Source organism: Musa acuminata, chromosome BXJ1-9, assembly GCF_036884655.1.
Source record: "Musa acuminata AAA Group cultivar baxijiao chromosome BXJ1-9, Cavendish_Baxijiao_AAA, whole genome shotgun sequence".
Classification (NCBI taxonomy): domain Eukaryota; kingdom Viridiplantae; phylum Streptophyta; class Magnoliopsida; order Zingiberales; family Musaceae; genus Musa; species Musa acuminata.
The window spans coordinates 21,284,558-21,304,846 of NC_088335.1; the positions used below are offsets into that span (position 1 = coordinate 21,284,558).

At 36.2% G+C, this 20,289-nt stretch overlaps 1 protein-coding gene across 10 annotated transcripts in view; it reads left to right on the forward strand.

Annotated features, from left to right (window-relative positions):
- The first annotated feature begins 1,028 nt into the window (after positions 1-1,028).
- Positions 1,029-20,289, forward strand: part of LOC135584185 (mitogen-activated protein kinase kinase 3-like) — a 34,323-nt gene continuing 15,062 nt past the window's right edge. For 3 of the 10 annotated variants that reach the window (XM_065083419.1, XM_065083417.1, XM_065083416.1), the window contains exons 1-9: positions 1,029-1,210; positions 3,362-3,485; positions 6,638-6,892; positions 9,669-9,887; positions 9,993-10,130; positions 10,292-10,459; positions 12,768-12,881; positions 14,512-14,619; positions 15,035-15,126. In XM_065083419.1, coding sequence (XP_064939491.1) covers positions 3,384-3,485; positions 6,638-6,892; positions 9,669-9,887; positions 9,993-10,130; positions 10,292-10,459; positions 12,768-12,881; positions 14,512-14,619; positions 15,035-15,126 — 1,196 coding nt within the window. In that variant the 5' untranslated portion in view covers positions 1,029-1,210; positions 3,362-3,383. Of the gene's footprint in view, positions 1,211-3,361; positions 3,486-6,637; positions 6,893-9,668; positions 9,888-9,992; positions 10,131-10,291; positions 10,460-12,767; positions 12,882-14,511; positions 14,620-15,034; positions 15,127-20,289 lie in introns of those variants that run through there. The other 7 variants (XM_065083420.1, XM_065083418.1, XM_065083421.1 and 4 more) reach the window with 6 other exon arrangements.

Sequence of the window (20,289 nt, forward strand, 5' to 3'; positions counted from 1 at the left end):
TTCTGAAGGAAAATATACAATGATGTACTAGAAAATCAAATCAACAAAAATCTTCTTAAGCCTGATGCTAAATTACATTACTACACATAATTGTTATCCTCACCAAAAAGAAATACACCGCCTACCTTTGCGTGAGCAAAAATGTATGCAAGCACATGTAGATTTTCAAAAACACAGAAATTGTAGATTATTAATGAGAAAAAGCAGATAATATTTTTTTAAAGCAGATAATATATTAAACTTCTTTCGGCATTCCTCGGTTTCCCTTCTTACTTTTACCCTCGATGAGACTTCGAACCTGATGAAATTATTAGTGTTGATGAGGTAAATCCGTGTGGTCAGCATAATATAGCAACCAAGAAAAAGAGATGCAACAATCAATGATAACAAGTTGATTTCCAGAAGAATTTAATGCTTATTAAGCTTGACATGTACGAGATTGGAAGGAGGGCATGCAAATGTCAGAGCTTCTCAAGGAAGAAAGCAAAAAATTTAATGTATGTAGAAGCTATTCAACATCTTCTGCTAAAGTATTATCGTTCTACCGCTGGGCTTGGCTTTCTTCATGCCTGGCCGTGAGCTAAGTCGCCGGCGCAATCGAAACGCCGAGCAGAATACGTGGAGGAATGCGCTTATTACCATATTGTTGGCCTACCCAATTTCCATGTTGTTGAGAAGAATATGCGTGCCTCGCAACTGGGACGTCTGAATTCTCCGGTCACAAAACGGGTATGAAGAGTGGTGAACAGAGGTTATCTTTGATTTAGATAAGCAAAACGCCCATGGTAGCGTTCCCCGCATGGCATCACACGTGGCCGATAATGGGTAGTTTGGGAAGAGTCAAGGATCTTCTCCAATCACAACTAAAGTTGAAAGCTCTTACTTCAGATCATGACCGTCGATACACCCAACCGGATCCACATTCTTTACATATGAACAGTCAGATCAGGACGAGACTTACAAATAAATTGCACAGGATCCGACAATTCGACAAGCCTCTGCTAAACTCCGCCGCTGTCCTCGCCACCGCCTGTCTAGTCTGCCCTCTCCCGCCGCTGGATCGATTGCTCATCGACCCTACGACTGCCTTCTTACCCTCCACGCCACCCGCTGCCTTCTTTTGGTATGTGAGAGAAAGCTTCGAAGATTTCAGCGGTCAATCGTGATCGGAAGAAGACTTGTTCCAAAGTGACGGGATCAAGCGTAGAAGGTGAGGACTTTGCATTCAGTCCATTCCATTTCGATCACCGCAATATGTTGAGTACTGGACTTCTTTGCTTCTAAAGCGCTTTCTTGGCAAACAAATCGGCATCTTTTTCTCAAATTTTGGTTCTTGTGGGAGAGGGTTTGATCCGAGCGAATCCGGTCCTGCTTGAACCCGTTAATTGCTTATGGTTTTCTCGAATTAGCATCTTTTTCAGTGCATCCTTTAAAATTCAGCCTCAAATCATGCATTGCATCACTACTATTCAAAAGACGCAGTTTGATATGAACTCAATCGTAAAAGACAGGACTTGTAGTTTTTTGTTTGTGCAATTCCAGTGATAACTGATTAGAATTCAGTTACTTGGATGAAATTGAAGTTATTTATTATAACTAACATGACTTTGGGTGGGACTTTGATGAAATTTGATTCCTCTTTACTTAACTTCAAAGCAACCCTGTGCCGCGATGAACAATCTTGCACTTCTTTCTTTTGACATATGTCGTAGTTTTTCTCTCTTATTTAACACCGAACTTGCACCCGACTCAAAGGGTATCCATGGGTAGGTTTAGGTATAGTATGTTTGTTGTCATATATGCAAGCCACATTAGCGAATTCATTGAGTTGGACGTGTTCAAGACAATCTAAACTATTTTTTTAATCTAATTAATTCTAAAATAAGGGTTCATTTTTGGGACTGATAAGTAAAGAATTGGCCAGTCCTATTGTGCCTAGTTGCATGAAGTACAAACTTATGGAAAGATTTTTCCTGGTAAAGTCATTGCATATTCAAATGTTTTAAGAAATTGAGCAACAAAATGCTTCATTTAATTGGTGGCTCTTCCTGAGGGTGGGACAATATCAAATTCCTACAATGAAGCAATGGAGGTTTCTTGGAGATTCAAGTGTCATTTACCTAACTATAGATGCATCATGCTTATTATACTGTATTCAGCAAGGAGTATGCCTACATTAAGATTCATTCTAGAATAATCCGTAAGATTGTTCTACTTGATCTTTGAACCTTTAAAACTTCTAAAATTTATCTTTGTGATGTTAGATGCCTATCCATAATATGATAATTCTGTACAACCCATGATTATGATGTTGACAATCCAATCTGAAACCAACTCAATTGAAAGGACACTTTTGTGACAGAGATTTAATTTTATTACTCAGAGCTGGCCTCACAATAGCCACAAATTGTCCTATATGCGGATTCTTAGTGGATACAAATTCAGGCCCATAGGTATAGAGGAATTTTAGCTGGCCTCTGTTGTTTCACTTTTGATATATATCACAAGTGACATAATGTTGGTCCTATGAGCACATGAGTTTGGTGCTCCAATAGATAAAATCACAGAAGCAACGAGACAAGGGGTTTCATGTCATGGCTGTGGCATGTGATGCTATATACCCTGTTGTGGGCAAGTGACTTACTGCAGAAGAGCATCCATGCTCCTCCACTATTTCAAGCTCAAGCAAACATCTTTAGCTTAAAATGGACTTTAATATTCTAAAAGATTCTGTAACTCTCAAAACTTTCTTAGTTTATACTACTCAGGACTCGTAATTTTTATTAAACCAGTAGTTGTTACAATTACGGACCGACTATCCTGACGAACATTGAACTCTTCTAATATTTATAGAGGGAATCTAACCAGTTAAAGTCAACTTGCACTTTACCCTAAAAATTGCACAATTCCAAAAATAATCCATAGATGAGTTTATCACTAGATGATGAGCGCAGTTAAGGTTGAACTTTTAAGCCTTAAAAAGATGATACTTAGTTTTTGATTCTATGTGTGACTTCAAAGGCTCAGGGAGACATGGCATCGAAGAGCACGAGTTTTGATATATATCATGAGTGACATAATGTTGGTCTGTGTATAAAAATAATGTTGGTATGTGTAAGAGAACTAAGTATAAAAATAATGTTGGTATGTGTAAGAGAACTAAGATTCAATGTTTTAGTATGCCTTTCTGAAGAAATTTGGTCTGTGTATGAAATTTATTTGACCTCTGCAAAAAGGCATACTAGCCATATTTTGTTTCCCCCATTTACCTTTATTGATGATCTTTCTTTTGAAGCTGATTATTTTTATACATGCATTCTCCCAGTCATTATCTTGATTCTGCTCTTAATCTTAAATTTAGATCAGAGTGATAAGGAGTTCTTATGGCTGGTTTAGAGGAGCTGAAAAAGAAGTTGGAGCCCTTATTTGATTCGGAAAATGACCCATCATTTGGAATGTCTATGAATCCTTGTGATTCATATATGGTAAGTGTAAATTTGATTGATTATTTCTTTAGTCTCTTTGAGAAGCAAAATTTTAAGATAGAATGTCAAGTTAACCAGAATTAACGATAATTTAACTTATTATTCTTTTTATTGGATTTCGATTGATGTCTCTCATCTTGACTTAGAGCATTTGAGTGGGTATACATTGAGTCTTACATTGATTAAATTTACAAATGTTCTTACATGAGTATGTAGTTCCATAGGTACATGTTCATACTCCTAATTGTAAGTATTTGAAAAGAAAACCTTAATGCCAATCTAATGAAATATGTTCCACGGGACACAGTTTATCAAGGCTTTTAAAAGACTATAGTCTTAGATCTCCAAGTAAAAGAAAGAATAAGGATGCTAGAAATTGAAATTTGACAGCAACATGCAAAGTTAGATTGAAAAGCTTTTGTTATAAAATATTGGGTTGAACTGGGACGTCAGCAGTGCAACTGGAGGCTTTTTGTAAAGAATTAGGCTTATCATGTAAAGTTCAACAGCAGGAAAGAGATTTTTATAAACTCTATATCAGAATGTTATAGTTAATTTGCTAAAATTTTGACAAGTAAAGGGGAATTGCACTTTCTCCACCTGTATTTTGTCTGCCTGCTTTTTTGTTTGCATATCATAATAAGGAAAAAAAATGTTGGCAAATGATGGAATCTGTTTATTGTTAGAATTCACCTCTTCCCAAGGATGCTTCCATCTTTTTCAAATGTGAAGTGCTAACGGAAAGGTAAAACCAGGGAACTGAATAAATCCAAATGTAGGTGAGGAATGTGCAAATATCCTTGAACAGAGGTGGGCAAAATGCAACTTATAAGTTTTAAGTGATTGAAAAGACTAAAGATATAGGGACTAGACATGCTCTAAATTGATAAATTTCATGCATCTAAGAAAATACTGAATGGCCTCAAACCTTATGCAAATAAGAAAACCCTCCTTCAATACTTCTTGTAAATATTAGTCAAAGTCTATATTACATCTGAAGGGACAACTTTTTCTGTAGTCTACAGGATCTTAATATCATTGAAAGTTCCAAAAAATAAAAAAGAATTCTTAAGCCCTTCAGAAATATGCAAGGAGATATATGTGCCCTCTAAGACTTGATTCTTAAGTACTTGGGAACTTTTCCAACCAAAACTATTCCAGAATGAGGACTTCAAAATAAGTCTACAACTGTTACGTGGAACCAAATGCTCTGTGAAGCAATAAATATAATAAGGATGAAACTTTGATAAAAAGATAAAATAAGAATCATGACTTTAACTCAACCTAAAAAGCTTTGATCAACCTAGGCCCAAAGGACAGCTTTAATTTGCATTTAATATGATACATTCCTGAGGTGGTTAGTGCTGAAAGTTCATATTGCAATGCATCACGACAGGCTACTGTAGTAACAAGGAGATTTCAATAGATCTTCAAAAACAACATGTTACTTGTATTAGATGACAAGGACAACTTGGTGAGGTTCTTTTGAATTGTTGTCTCTCCTTGTCAACAACAAAAATAAATAATTTTCAGGACCTAGAAATAACGTTCCCAAGGTAGGGTGATCTTTAAGATTAAAAAGCATGGAAAGCAGTTCTTGATCCCTTAGCCAAAGTTCTTGATTCTCAGCCACATGCTACATTATATTTCTAGTATGAATTGAAGCGTTAATGGTTTTGGGTTCCTAGTTGTAGCTATAACCTTTGTGGATTTTTTTTCTCATCGACTTTTTTAATGGTAGCTTTCGATGCTTTCTCGTATGTGTTTAAATAACTTGCTTCTGTTTTATGGAAAAAAGCACACAATAAGCTTATCCTTTATACGTAGTCCATCAACCACATAGATAAGTCTCTTTATATTCTTGGAATTGCAAAATTTTACTAGTTAGTTTTCCATAGGAAAGTTCTTCTTACTTAGAACCAAGGTTCGTCGTATCGTACCGTACCGGTGTTTCGACCCGGACTCGGTACCGGTATGGTACGGTGTACCGAGCGGTACATACAGGTGTACCGCTCGGTACACCCAGCTACAGTATAGATATAGTGTTACTACAGTCTGCTACAGTGTCGCTACAGTGTCGGTACATTCGAACCGGTACAGTGCGGTCCGCGTACCGCTGGTCTGTCGGACCGGTACATACCGCCCGTACCGGGTGGTACAATCTGGTACGGCAGACCTTGCTTAGAACCAAGGTTTGTCATACCACGACATATCGTCCGATATGGGTGGTACATATTGATCCGATGGAGGACCGGTACATACATACCAATTTGTTGTTATGTCTCATCATACCATGTGTTAGTACGTCGCTATGGTATGGTATGTACCATACCAATGATCGATTGGTACACCGGTGTGGATCAGTAAGGCAAATCATGCTTAGAACACCAATTTTGTCTTACTTTTTTGTGATCTATATCTACTGGTCTTCATAGTCTGTTTGTGTTGACATGGAATGATATAAGGTATTACTGAGCTCTTGTAAAAAAAAAATTTAGGAGCTATAGAGTTCTGAGACTTAGACAGCAGATGAACCTATACCATGACTTAATGCCTACAGATAGCTACTTATCTATGGAGTTATTCATCACCATTTACTCTTGTGTCCCCCACGTTCTATAGGTTGCTTCATTATCAAATTCTTTTCTAGATCTTGATCTTTGTTGAGGTTTTCAGTTGTTAATGTATTGGGAGTTCATCTGAGTGTTGCTTTAGAAGTTCAAGCTGGTAACCTACAGATGACTTCCATTCATGTATGTATTATGTCTTTTATGTGGTGATGGACTTGTTGGGATTGTCAGTTTTTCCTTCGTCAAGTTTGTTAGCTATTACATTTCATTTATGAAGCTTCTTATGCATGATTAAAATGAAGGATTGTTCATTGTTATATCATGTCATGATGTTATGTGGATATCTTCCTAGAATGCTACCAATCAATGTTGGGCCAGTCAACACTCCCATGTGGAGGTCAGCATAGGCTAAAATATGCCTAGCCATATCTACCTACGACAGAAGTTGAAATTGTATGTTTTGACCCATGAAGACATGTACGATTAGAGCAAAAATCCTTGTATGAAATTACATATTCAGGTTTTGTATGGCTTACTTTTATGTTTGCATTGAAGACTATATTGACTTTCGGTTTTTTGAAGGTTTCAGATGGTGGAACTGTTAACTTATTGAGCAGATCTTATGGAGTGTACAATATTAATGAGCTTGGATTGCAAAAACATCCAGCTGTGATAGGAGATGAAGCTGAAATTGGTGAAAAGACATACTGTTGTGCTTCACATGAAATGCATGTTTTTGGAACCATAGGTTGCGGAGCAAGCAGTGTGGTCCAAAGAGCTGTTAAAATACCAATTCATCGGATTATGGCGTTGAAGAAGATAAATGTATTTGAAAAGGTTTACCTCCATGCTTATTTTGCTTCCTAATGCTTGATGGTGATACAAATCATACGACAACATTATTTTTTGCATTTGATAAATGTGTAGATTGCAAAATCCTAGCCCTGAACAATTGTTTAGGGGCTATGTCTCTATTGTTAATCAACAGGGAACCCCTTGCTTGTTTTGTTTTAAGTGGAATTGCTTTTTCATTATCCAATATAAACTATTTACTTCCAGTTCCATTTTTCATTGAACAAATTTTTCATGATACATGAGGTACCAATTTGATTTTGTGGGTACTGGTACAAACTACAAAGTTTTACCACATATATTTAGTTTAAATAAATTTCTTTTTTCTTGTTGAGGTGTACTCATGATTGTTCAGACAAGTATATACCATCTGATCCTTAGGTTTTTGTTCTCTCCTGATGTTACTTAATAGGTCCAATGGATTATTTTCTTCTCCTAGGCATAAATGTATTTATTCATCCATCCTATCACAATAACGGAAAGTTTAAATCAGTGTAACATGATATTGGAAGCTTTGTGGGTAATAGTGATTAATCTTTTAGCCTTCTTCAGTTTAAATGCTGTGATGTAGGATAAGAGCTAGAGGGGACTCTTAGAGCTAAAACAAATTTTTTTTTAATTTGATAAGGGTGTAAGAGTAAAAAGGGTGAGAGAAGATATTGCTCAAACTGTACTTTGACTCCTAGGCCTTCACGCCATATGATCCATGCATGGACAATGGAATCACATTCTAGGAAAAGAACGTGATCTCACACCACTCACTCATGAAGAAGAAAATAGGGAAATATAAATAAAAAGGTTCTAAATTTTTTAATCAGGATTATTTAGATCAATCATCTCATGTTATTTTTGGAGTCTTTCACTTTTATTTTTGCCTATTATTTACAAGTTCTTTTTCTGAGATTAGTTTTCTTAATCATCTTCAATCAAACACATTTGCCGAATCCATCCTTTTTTAGCTTCATTCCCTTTTCTTCTCTTTAGACAATCATGGTGGATGATGTGGAATTGTATATGATATTGGCATGTGATAAGGTATATATTTCCAAAAAGAAACTTAAACAAACAAATTATTACAAAGCCTAAAATAGGACAGAATGACTTCTGCTTCATTTTGCATTATGTTTTCACACTGTTCTTGCTGCAATAGGTTCATCTGTGCTCTCTTTACACAAATATCTAATCTAAAGTAATCCAACAGATGATTTATATGAGAAAGTGATGTTGCAGTTTGTTGAATGGACTCCACTAGGTAGTTGTGAAGACCTAAGGATCAAGTGAAGCTTTGGTTAGTTTCTAACTTGTTAGATTAGATTTCAATTTCTGATGCAGATTTAGGATCAAGGCTTACTGTTCTATTTGTAATTCTATAGACATGAACTTCTTATTGATAATACTAGAAATATCGACCAGATGGTCTGCTTCTTTACCTGGTAAAATCCTTCCAAAGTCGATGCCCTAAAATGGATTTTTGGCAGAGGAATAAGTGTGCTGTGGCCAGTTTATCTTACTGTTCTAAGTGTAGGAATTATAGTATTATTCAGTTACAATCTAGCCATTGATTACTTGTTGGTCTAAAAATAGAAAAAAAAACAGAGATTATTGTACATGATTACCTGAGGACTTCAACTTATCCCTGTTGCTCTCTGTATGTCTCAATTTTCTACCGTCCAATCATTCTAGCAACAGATAATTTTCTCACTGTAGTCTTAAGTCAATACTGTATTATTAAAGATGTGGCCAACTTATTTGTCTCCTCAGAAAAACGTCAGAGCAAACTCTCAAAGTTAAAGCATTCATGCAGTCATACTATCACTCGTTAGTTAGATTGAGGTTATCTGGGACTTGTACAAGAAAAATTCTCTTATGTTGGGTATGTAACTTCCTATATATATGTTGTGATAAACCGTCATGATCAGTTCTCTATGGTGTGAAAAAACTTGACTTTGGATGTTCACTGTCATTTTGTACAATGATCAGAAACTCAACCTTCTTTCTTTTTCATTTGCCGGGGACAACTTAATGCTATTCACTTTGGCAAAGGAAGATACTTTGTATGCTTTCCAGGTAAATCCTTAAAAGTCATTGCCCTTGTTTGGTTTATGAATGTACAATCACAATATATGTTCCAAAACTACTGTCCAATGGAATTGTGCTCAATCAGTGGGTTAGCGTGACATGTTCCGAAGGTGGTTACTTGACGAGCCTATTGTTTGATGGTGTAACCACTCACCACCATTGAAGGTCTTAACTGGTCAGAAGTGCATTCATATGAACAAGTTTGTCCCTTCTCTTTCATCTCTGTTATTCTATGGCTATATTTGGTAATTAGAGTCTATTTTGCAGTTTGCAACATAATATAAATGTCCAATCAGCTACTCTACCTAAATACATTTTGGAGAACTAACAAGGGTAAGGTCATATAAAAGAATTTGCTATCTGAAACAATATCTCAGACCACATGAGAACTGCCCCTTAATTATGGAATTTACCATATTGAGTTTCCTATTTTTCTTTCTACCCACTGAAGAAAGATCCGAAGGTTGTAGAGCTTTGATGTCCTCACAGGGCAAGGAGTTTGATTGTTTTCTTATTATATTATAGGAAATCATCTTTTCAGGAATTTCCATGAGAGCTCATTCATTCCTTTGATAATATGTACAATTTCAATTTACTTATCATATTTTTCTCTTATGAACATTTTGGAAGTTGATAGGCACATCACACTTATTATTTTTACATGTTTTCTTTCACTTTGAAGGAAAAAAGACAACAGCTTCTTAACGAGATAAGAACCCTATGTGAGGCATCATGTTATCCTGGCTTAGTTGAATTTCATGGTGCATTCTATACCCCCGAATCTGGACAAATCAGCATTGCCCTGGAGTATGTGGATGGGGGTTCACTTGCAGATATACTGAGGCTTCAGAAACTTATACCGGAGGCTGTCCTTTCATGTATGGTTCAGAAACTGTTGCATGTAAGGATCTGTTGCTTCAATTGTTGATCTGATTATCTTAACCATTTGATAGTGTAGTACTTCTTGTTCCTGATGGATGATCTCCTAGATATTTCCAATTTAAAGGGTCTAAGCTACTTGCATGGAGTAAGACGTCTGGTGCATAGAGATCTAAAGCCAGCCAATTTGCTTATAAATCTCAAAGGAGAGACAAAGATTACTGACTTTGGTGTCAGTGCTGGTTTAGATAATTCAGTGGCTATGGTACGTGATCCGTAATTCATTGTTGGTGATCATGATGTTATTACTTTGATTGGTACCTACTTTTTTTTGGAACTTTTGCTAACAATTTTCTTGTTTCTACATAACATCTTTGGAATGGAACTTGAGAAGAGTACATAATGTAAAGTCTGTTTCTTTGTCAGTGTGCCACATTTGTTGGCACAGTCACATATATGTCACCTGAGAGAATTCGAAATGAGAGCTATTCCTATGCTGCTGACATTTGGAGTCTTGGATTAACCATACTAGAATGTGGTACTGGAAAGTTTCCATACATGGCAAATGAGGGGCCTGCAAACCTAATGTTGCAGGTGAGATGATTTTTTTTTTCCCATTTGTCTGCTACATTAATGCTCATGAGTTATGATCACCATTAATTAAATTTTTTTTAACACCAAGTGACTAATTGCTTATCTGAAATATCGACAAGTGTAACATTTTGCAAAGGTGTTTGTCAAATGCAAAAGTTGGGAGAGTTTAAACTAGTATTATATTGATAGTTGAAGCCTTAAACCCACTGGCTGAATATCATGGTGCTTTAGAATGAAGATACTTGGTCTGTAATATTTACAGTCAAGAAGATATGGATCACCCCTTCTTGCACCAAATATCTTACCATTTCTGAAGGGATTGGAGCTATATTTCTTTCAACAATTCTATGTGTTTCTACATCCTTTATCTGAGACGTTAAAAAATAAAATGGACAATTTTTTTTAAGGAACACACACAAACAATAGGATAATGGTGAACCGATCATTAATTACTTCTTTTTCATTTATGAATTTCATATTTATAGAAATAGTAATTTTGTAAAATAGTAATACGCAAGGATTGAAATATCGTACCGTACCGGAGTTTCGATCTTCTCTCGGTACGATATGGTACTGTATATTGAGCGGTATATATATATATATATATATATATATATATATATATATATATATTTATATTTATATATTTATATATTTATATATAAAATTTTAAAAAGCTATATGCGATGTCGCCTTTCTTCTCCCCAAGCAGGGCGACGTCGCATTAAAATGAGGAAACGTCGCCTATATATATATATATAATCTTTTATTTATATATCTATTTGTTTATATATTTATATATATATTATATATAAAAAATTTAAAAAAATGTGCGACGTCTTCTCTCTTCTCCCTAGGCGGGGCGATGTCGCTGAGGCAACGTTGTAGAAAAACGAGGTGACGTCGCCTATATATATATATATATATAATTTATAAAATAAAAAATATCGTTCGGTAGCAAGTGGTCTGCGTACCGGTATACTGTCGGACCAGTACATACCTCCCGTATCAGATGGTATCATTCGAAACTGTATACCTTGGTAATACGTATCCTATTAAGACAGAATATATAACTTAGTATCCTCTTTCCTCAGGCAAAGGTTTACCTTTATTGAATGATTGATTCACATTTTGCTTATTTATTTGATGAAGAAACAAACAAAAGATGCATGTTGCTGAAGCTCTTTCGAATTAAGTATGAGTTAGTCTTAATTGTTCTAATAGATATTGTTTTGATAGTTGAGTATCAAAGTTGATCCGTTATGACTTGGTCTAGGCCTAGAATAACTCAGCTGAATTTTGTTATAAATTATTAAGTTACTCAATTAGAGATATTAAACTAATTTCAACAATAGATATTATTTGCTTTATTAATCCTGATGGATTTGATTTATGAAAAATTGAACCAAACTGTAGATAGTATGAAACCATTTTGCTGAATCAAATTTGGGCAGAAACTAGTTTAAAGCGTTGGGGAAACCTGATTTGTGTGTGTGGTTAGATAAATTGGCAACTTAGATTTAGGAACTATTTTGATATTTACTTTTGGAATACGCTAGTTGCGCATCAGGTTAATGTTTACATGATTGACCCAAAAATGTTCATTGTGCATAGTTTTCTCACCTATGCGATATAATATATATATATATATATATATATATATATATATATATATATATATATATCCAAGGATTTTCTGAAAATTGAATTGCATTGTGTATAAACCTGTTAACAGACACAACTTTATGGAACATGCAAATGTGGAACTTTGATGTGCATGGATTACCTTTAATTTGGTTCCCGAAGGTTTCTCTCTAATGTAACAATTGTCGAAATTTTATTTTTTCTTTCAAAATTTGTGTTAATCTAATCATTGCATGGTTAATCAAAATGTGTCATTCTTCAATGTGATAAAATGCCACTGAAACCTTACAATTGCTAACTAGCATGAGGCATGTCTCAGTAGTTGTATCAGATATATAATGGAGAAAATTATACTGTTTTAGTACAGCACTTGCCTGAGATACTTATTTTATAAATTGTACCTAGGAAGTGTTGAATTATATCAGGTGAAGTCGCCTTGCAGTTATCTGGCTTTTGCTTTGTTTTTGAATGAAAGGAGTGATGATCAGAAAGTAGTGTTTATATCTGTCTTCTCGTTCATCTATTAGAAAGCAGTAGAAACAGTAGCAAGGATATGGATACAACCTGAGCAAGAAAAAACATGGACCGATTAACTCAATCTCATTGGAATTTATTGATTGTTTACTGCAACATTTAACTCCTTGCCTGTATAATGAGTTTGCAGATCTTGTATGATACATCACCAACGCCTCCAAAAGATTCATTTTCGCTGGAGTTCTGCTCATTTATTGATGCCTGTCTTCAGAAGGAGTCTGATGCAAGGCCTACAGCTGAACAGGTAAGAAAATCTTATTATCCTTCGTGTGTGTGTATGTGTTTTTGTCTGAATAAATTTTAGGAACTGAACTTAAACCTGATCTCTTCATATTGACATGTAATTCCTTTTATGTTAATAATATATCTTAATGTTATTCCTATCATGTGTTTAGCAGAAGCTGCTAGGAAGTAGCATAGTTTTCCAGGAAACATTTATTGTAGTTGTGAAATGATTAGCACGATCAGGATTCAGGATTTGCCAGTCTTTATTGATAAATGTTATATAGTACTGTTGTCAATCTTTTGTTTACTTTTTCTTTTTTAGCAAGTTTTTGTATTTTAGTTTGCCAGCTGACAAGCATGAGTATGTTATCTACCTATCAAGGATTCTGGTTCTTTGGTATGGGGGCCTGTTGTACTTTTCTAACATGACATAACTCCATATCATTCTGGCTAGCATGTCCATTTGTAGGCCAAATATGTCAATAATTAGCCTAGCCATGAATTAGCACTTTTAGAAGGAAGCGGCAAAATGTGTTGATACTTCTGGCATAATATCTAGTAATGTGTTGATGAAAATTTGTTAATTGACCTTTAGTGATTGATAATTTAGTTGAGAGGTTATCAGAAAAACTGCATTAATTAAATACAAAATAGAAACAAGTTGTTGGTCCCAATAATTTTTGGGTCTTGCCACATGTATCTTTTTCGCCACTGAGCTCCATAAGTAGTAATTATACATCAGCAAGTTATGGAACAAATGGGCAGCATAGTACTAATATTCTTTCTTTTCTTTTGAGGCAGAGGTAGCAGGAATAACAACCTATTTCATTAAGATTATGAAATGAGTACAGGAAATGGGGGAAATGAAGAGAAAAGAGAGCAAAAAAGAACTAAAAAGTAACAAGAACTGGGAGAAACGAAAGCTACAAGTATAGTCTCAACTCTCAAGCGTTCAACCCCAAAATCATTGAAGGCATGATCTAGGATATGGTTTTGATGCCAGTGGACCTCTGAAAATTCTGTTGTAACAAATCAGAGTGGGTAGTGTGTCAAGGAACTGTGGTTCACACCTCTCATGTCACTTATTACCAACCTTTATCTAGTGAACCATGATATATTGGTTCTGGTGTGTGATCATGCCAATATAGCAAGTAAAATGGAATGAAATATTCCTAGTGCTATATGCTTCTCTTATGTTTTTTACTTCTTTTCTTTCAAAGTTGCAAATTTCTTTTGCTAACTTCTTCCATTATCTTTAATCTCTTGTTTATTCTAACTTATTGAACTGATTCAGTTCTTATTCTATATGTTAGAATTTTTTTTCTTTTGTTTTGTTTCTTTCATACTTTTTGGTTCTGCTTGACTTTCATATTTTATTTTAAGGCATAAATTTCCAAAATGCTTCCGAATAATTTTGCAGTTCTGTGAGATATACCAGTTCTGAATTAGAAATATAATAAACACAACTAACTGCTTTTTAGATGATCATAGATGGATTATTCAACAAAGTTATCTCATGTGATTTGTGCTCCTCAGCTCCAGATTGTGCAAAAATAATTGAAGAAGTATCCATGTGACATTTTTGCTCCCTGAATGTGCATCTTTTGCTTCAGTGGTATTCTATTCTGCTAATAATTCTCATTTTGCAGCTTTTATCCCATCCATTTATCAAGAAGTATGAGAATTCTGGTGTGGATTTAAGAGAATATGTTAGAAGTGTTTTTGATCCAACTCAGAAGTTGAAAGAAATAGCAGATGTGAGCTCATTGATCTGTTTCACGATCATGTTTCTTGTATTCTTGATTGTAGTCTTTATGCTGGATGTGAAACATGTGGATAATGGCATAGTGTTGAGTGCTTCTACAAGTGCTTGATTGCCATCTCATGATCCACGGGCTTGCTATATGCCAGAATTGTGTTTGGGCTTCTAAGAGAACATATAGACATATATACATGCTTACACAGAGATACATTCATGCGTATGGTTTTTTTTTTTCCAAAGAAGTTAAACTTGATCAACTATTTCAAAGGAAACATTCATGCATATGTTAATATTAGGCAATGTAGGTAACTTCTCATTTTTCTTAACTATTGAACCATGTTCTATTGAAGTCCCAAGTATCGATGTCCTATCTTATGTCTTTTAATGATGATTGATTTGTATGATTGCAGATGCTTGCTATTCACTATTACATGCTTTTTGACGGATCTGATGAGCTTTGGCATCACATGAAAACATTCTATACTGAACGCTCAACCTTCAGGTATCCTGTTGAGTTAGATGAAGAATGTAATCTTTGCAGTGTTATTATGCATAAATATCGCTACTCATGTCATATATTGGCATCGAGCATTTGTAGTGGAGTATGCATAAAGTTCATATGAAATGCTGTACTTGCTGTATGGTTGTCTTTATGAGTAGGGCTCGTAATAGGCTAGCCAATTATCCTCTTTTCTTTAAGCTGTGCACCGAACTTTATTTTCCAGATGCCTGTTGAGATTATAGGGTTGCTTCAGGCCCATGATGACCATTTCATTTCCACCTAACAACATAGATTATAGTTTCTAAAGGGTGTGATCATATAATTCATATGAAGATAAAGCATTAGCTATAATGTAATACTGGACATTTTAGAAATATCCATTAAGGTTCTCAATTTCGATTTGTACCGGTGTACCGAGCCTTGCTTGGTATGATATGTCGAGGCATCCCGATGGTACGTTGAAAAAGAGCTGAAAAACCTTCAAAAATACCTGAAGGTAACGATCTAAAAATATCGGGGCGTATCAAATGGTACGCCTCGGTAACGATTGAGATACATGGTGTACCAATTGATACACCTCGGGAAATCCAGGGCGTATTGATCAGTATGCCTCGGTAACGGTCGGATTTCGACTGTTGCCGCCCGGTATAAACCTCGTATTGCCCATTTCGGGGTCAAAACACTGGTACCGCTTGGTAGAGGGCGGTTTGCGTACTGGTTTCCTCTTAGATTGGTGCATATTGCTAGTATCGACCGGTACACACATCGAAACTGAGAACCCTTTAAATATTGAATATTAGGTTCCGCGATTGTTTGGACCACTAGGTATAGGTATGTTGTACAGTATACTGTTCTGTGTCACTGAAAAAAATAATGAAAAATTAATTATCAATTGATGTTGACTTATGTGGTTTGATACCATGCCTTTGTCAATGTTTCAAATATTAGTCATTATGTACCAATCTGATTCGTATTTGAAACTGATATCAATATCTATATTTGTGTTATTGGAGTGAATTGACAGGACCCATGTGAGGTAAAAACTTTCTTATTTGACTGTATTAATACACCCTTAGGAAGATAGATTTAGTTATGACATGATATGGCTTATCTATAAATATAGTAATGGTTTTATAAACTAATGGTTTCAGACAAGGATTGCAATTTCATGTCGACTGGCCATACTAGTCTTTGGCCGATCCGGTATGTCTCGGTGTACAATACATGGTGTGTCAGAACATGTCGACAATTCCAAAAAATGCTCAGAAAATCTCCAAAAATACATGAAAATTAGGAAAACGCTTAAATTAGGGTATTTTAGTTAGAAGTTAGAACTAAATGCAAATTTAGTTTTATTTCACTAAAAAAAATCCAAATAAGGAAGGGATAACAGATTTATCTTTTTTGGATGTTGACGAGTTTGCAGCATGTTCTAAATGGTTCTTCTGTTAATATTGAACACGAGTGAGAATTTGTGAGAATGAGAGTGTGATTGAGTGAGAAAGAGTGTTTGAAGATGTGAGATTGAAATAGGATAAAGGATAGGGGAGGAATGGGGTTTAATAGGCATTCATATGGGTCTATTGCTCAAATTAGCTGTCAAAACCAATACAATCTAGGTCTTGATTGATGTCGATCGAAATCCTAAAATTACAGATCAGTAATGGTCATATTTTAACCATTTCACTTGGTAAAGGGTGTATCGCCTAATACATCCCACCCAACTACTATATTGCCCGGTACAAGGCAATCCATGTTCCGATCAACTGTCAGACCGATATGTACCGCCTGTACCATACAATTTCAATAGTACGTCAAACTATGGTTTTAGATTAAGTAGGATTAAATTGAATATAGATACACTTTTGTTAATATTAGGAATAGACAGAAGGATATAGTTAAGTTAGATGGGCAAAGTAAGTAAAAATTTTAGTATCTTGGATCTTAGCTCAATTAAAAAGATGAAGAGATTAATGAAGATATTATTCATAGAGTAAAAACTAGATGGTTAAGATAGAGAGGAGCATCAGAGTGTTATGTAATCAGGTATCTTTGAGATAAAAAAAAAAAATATATAAGATAGTTGTTAGACTAGTAATGTTTTATAGATCCGAGTGTTGAGCAATTAAAGGAACAACATATATAAAAAACTTGTGTCGCAGCTAAAAGTCCCCATAAGTGCCTAAAGGACACTGTTGCAGAATAGAGTAGCGAACCAACCCTTGACACTACTCCAAAGGCCCATCCAACCATGTGCCACCCGGGTAGCTCCTGGGAGTTGCGTTGGCTGTTGTTGAGTAGTCGAACTTTGATCCGCCACGTTGCTTCAACTTGTCAATGACTCTGACTTTGGTGTGGGGTCGATCAAGTTTTGTTAATCTTTATTAGTTCCTATGGATCCCTTTGATAAAGGAAAAGACCTTATTGTGTGCGAGTCTCTCAATCGTCTTGCGTCGCTTAAACTAATTGAATGCCTGTTGGAGCATTAACGAGCATCGCCTTGCCGACTTTGAAGTTTTTCATGTCTTTCTTCTACAAAATTTACCAAATGATTCCTCTTTTACTTAGTTGTCGCCTCCAAGTAGGTTTGCATCACTTTCGCTTTTGATTGATATTCTGATGGAAAATGAGACGGACAATCTACTCTGTAGAACCGATCACCATTGCTGAGAATTTGACAACTATTGTCTTCCACTTTCTTTGAAGGGTCTTTAAACATGTGCAAAGCTCCTCTGTTGGATAAATAAGAGAACTGGAATACTTGGTTTCACCCATTCTCTTAAGGGTTGAGAAGACAAATGTTACTCGACTTCACTCACCTCCTTAAGGGTTGCACTCAATACATCGAGCTAGTTACTAGTTTTCATCTGCTCTTTGCTCATGCTTTCGAAGCACCCGAAGTTTTTACACTCCTTGCGTTGAGTTAGCTACTGCAAGTCACCTTGTCATTTCTATCGAACTTCTAGAATGCAAGAAGTTTTGTCCGAAAAGAGCAAAATTTTGCCCTGACTTGAAACAAGTATCCTATAGTTTTGATCGCCTCTAGGATTGTACTAGCTTATCTATCATTTTTGTTTGTCTACTTTGAGTAATAAAGGTACAACATGACATACTGGCTACTTCGTTTCTTAGTCGACCACTTCTACATTGACTCGAAGTGCCCTCACTTTTAGCTATTTTGATAAGAAGCCCGTTGACATCAGTCATACGTAGTCATTTTTGTTTGTCTACTTTGAGTAGACAAGTATCCCATAGTTTTGATCGTCTCTAGGATTTGTACTAACTTCTCTATTATTTTTGTTTGTTTATTTTGAGTAATAAAGGTACAATATGACATACTGACTACTTCGTTTCTTGGTTGACCACTTCTATATTGACCCGAAGTCCCCCCACTTTTAGCTATTTTGATAAGAAACCCGTTGACATCGGTCATACGAAATTTCTTGGCCTCTATCCTTCAGCTTTGTCTCGGTACTTGGAGATTGTCTCTATATTCTCCACCTCGGCTCTTTTAACGATCGAGCGCTTTCCCTTCATGAGAGTAAGGGATCGATAACTCCATGGAAGTCTTGTCTTTACGGTAACATGGCGCTACCATGGCCATGGCCCTACTATTCGTTACCTCATATTTGCATCATTTTCTTCCCGATCGGTAGATCCATCTCTACGGCACTGTGTACTTTTCTGAAGCCACCTCCATTCTAACCGACACTTAGTTTTGAGTAGTTAAGTCTCTCTAGACTTATCGTCGCTTCCTCGCCCCTTTCAATCACTTGCTTCAACACCTCTGTGTTCTCTGAGCAATTCTCCTTGGTCGATGGAGACAAATTGCAACTCCTATGCATGGCCTTTGCCATTGTGTTGTAGGGCTCGCACCGATTCTGTTCTCTTTTACGTCCTTGGTTACAGCATTCGCTTACTTGGCCTTGTCCTCTGCCTTGCTAGGCTCCCTTAAGCAAATATCAGCTCTAGAGCAGTTCAACTCTCCAGTTGCTTCGATTATATCTTTGTATGATTAAGACCCCTATGGGACTAACTGGTACTTGCACTCGGAATTTTCTTTAGATGATACACAACTCTCATATATTGATGACCAAAACTTTTATCTGATGCACGTACGGAAGACTTGCCACTGCGTTACCATGACATTCACTCGAATCCATAGCCCTTCTTGTCGTCGTGTTGTTCACCAAAGTGGAGCCCCTAGTAACTCTAGATCATACCTTCGTATGATCAAACCCCTCGTAGGACTTGTCCCATATGAATGACATTTCCTCAAACTGTTCCACCACGATCCGTTGCACCATGTCGCCTCTTGATGACATCTCCATTATATTATGATCTTGTGGGATGAACTTGAATAGCGATGTGTACGTGTGTGGCCCCTGCCAGCACTTCGTAAGGCTTTTACCATCTCCGATTGTATTCGCTCCTTTGGCAATCAATCTTTGTCCACCCATTCTTGGGTTACACCCGAACGAAGCGCAGCTCTAGGATAGTCCATCGTCTAGCAATTCTCTTGAAAGTCCATTGACTTTGTTGACATAGGTACGCCATTGTCTAGATTATTGGCTCTTGCCCCTTAGCACTACTGTATATTCTTTAAGAATACTTGCCTCCGCGTCCTTTTGTACAGTGTTAAGGTCTTTTGACCCCAACTTCGTTTTTGCAAGTTGAGTTACCTTAGTTCCTCGTTCAAATGCTTCACCAAGAAAAAGTGCATGTGCCTCGAAGCTCCCTTTGACTTTGGCATCATGCAAAATGAGTTTGCTCCATCAGAACAAGGAACCCATAGAACAACATGATCTCGGTCTTGCCTCTACAAGAGTTCATATCCTTGACCTTTATTTAAGGAAAACTTTATGTCTCCGCTCCATGTTTTGTCTTCTATGTTGACTCTTTTCATACGATTTGGGCATTTTACCAAGTTCCACCCAAGTTGCTCCACTCGGTTTGTATTGGGTTGATGGTGGTCCTCGCGCCCACCATTCCATGGGTCAGCTCTCCGTTGAGCCCCTACGAACACACTTGCTAGATTGTGACTCTTTGCCAATATAATCCTTATTACGCCTCTCAAGGCTTAGTAACATGTTGAACTTGTTGCACACTTCAGCCTCTTAAGGAAGTATCCTTTTCATGCAGAAGAGAAAGTTTTAATGCTTC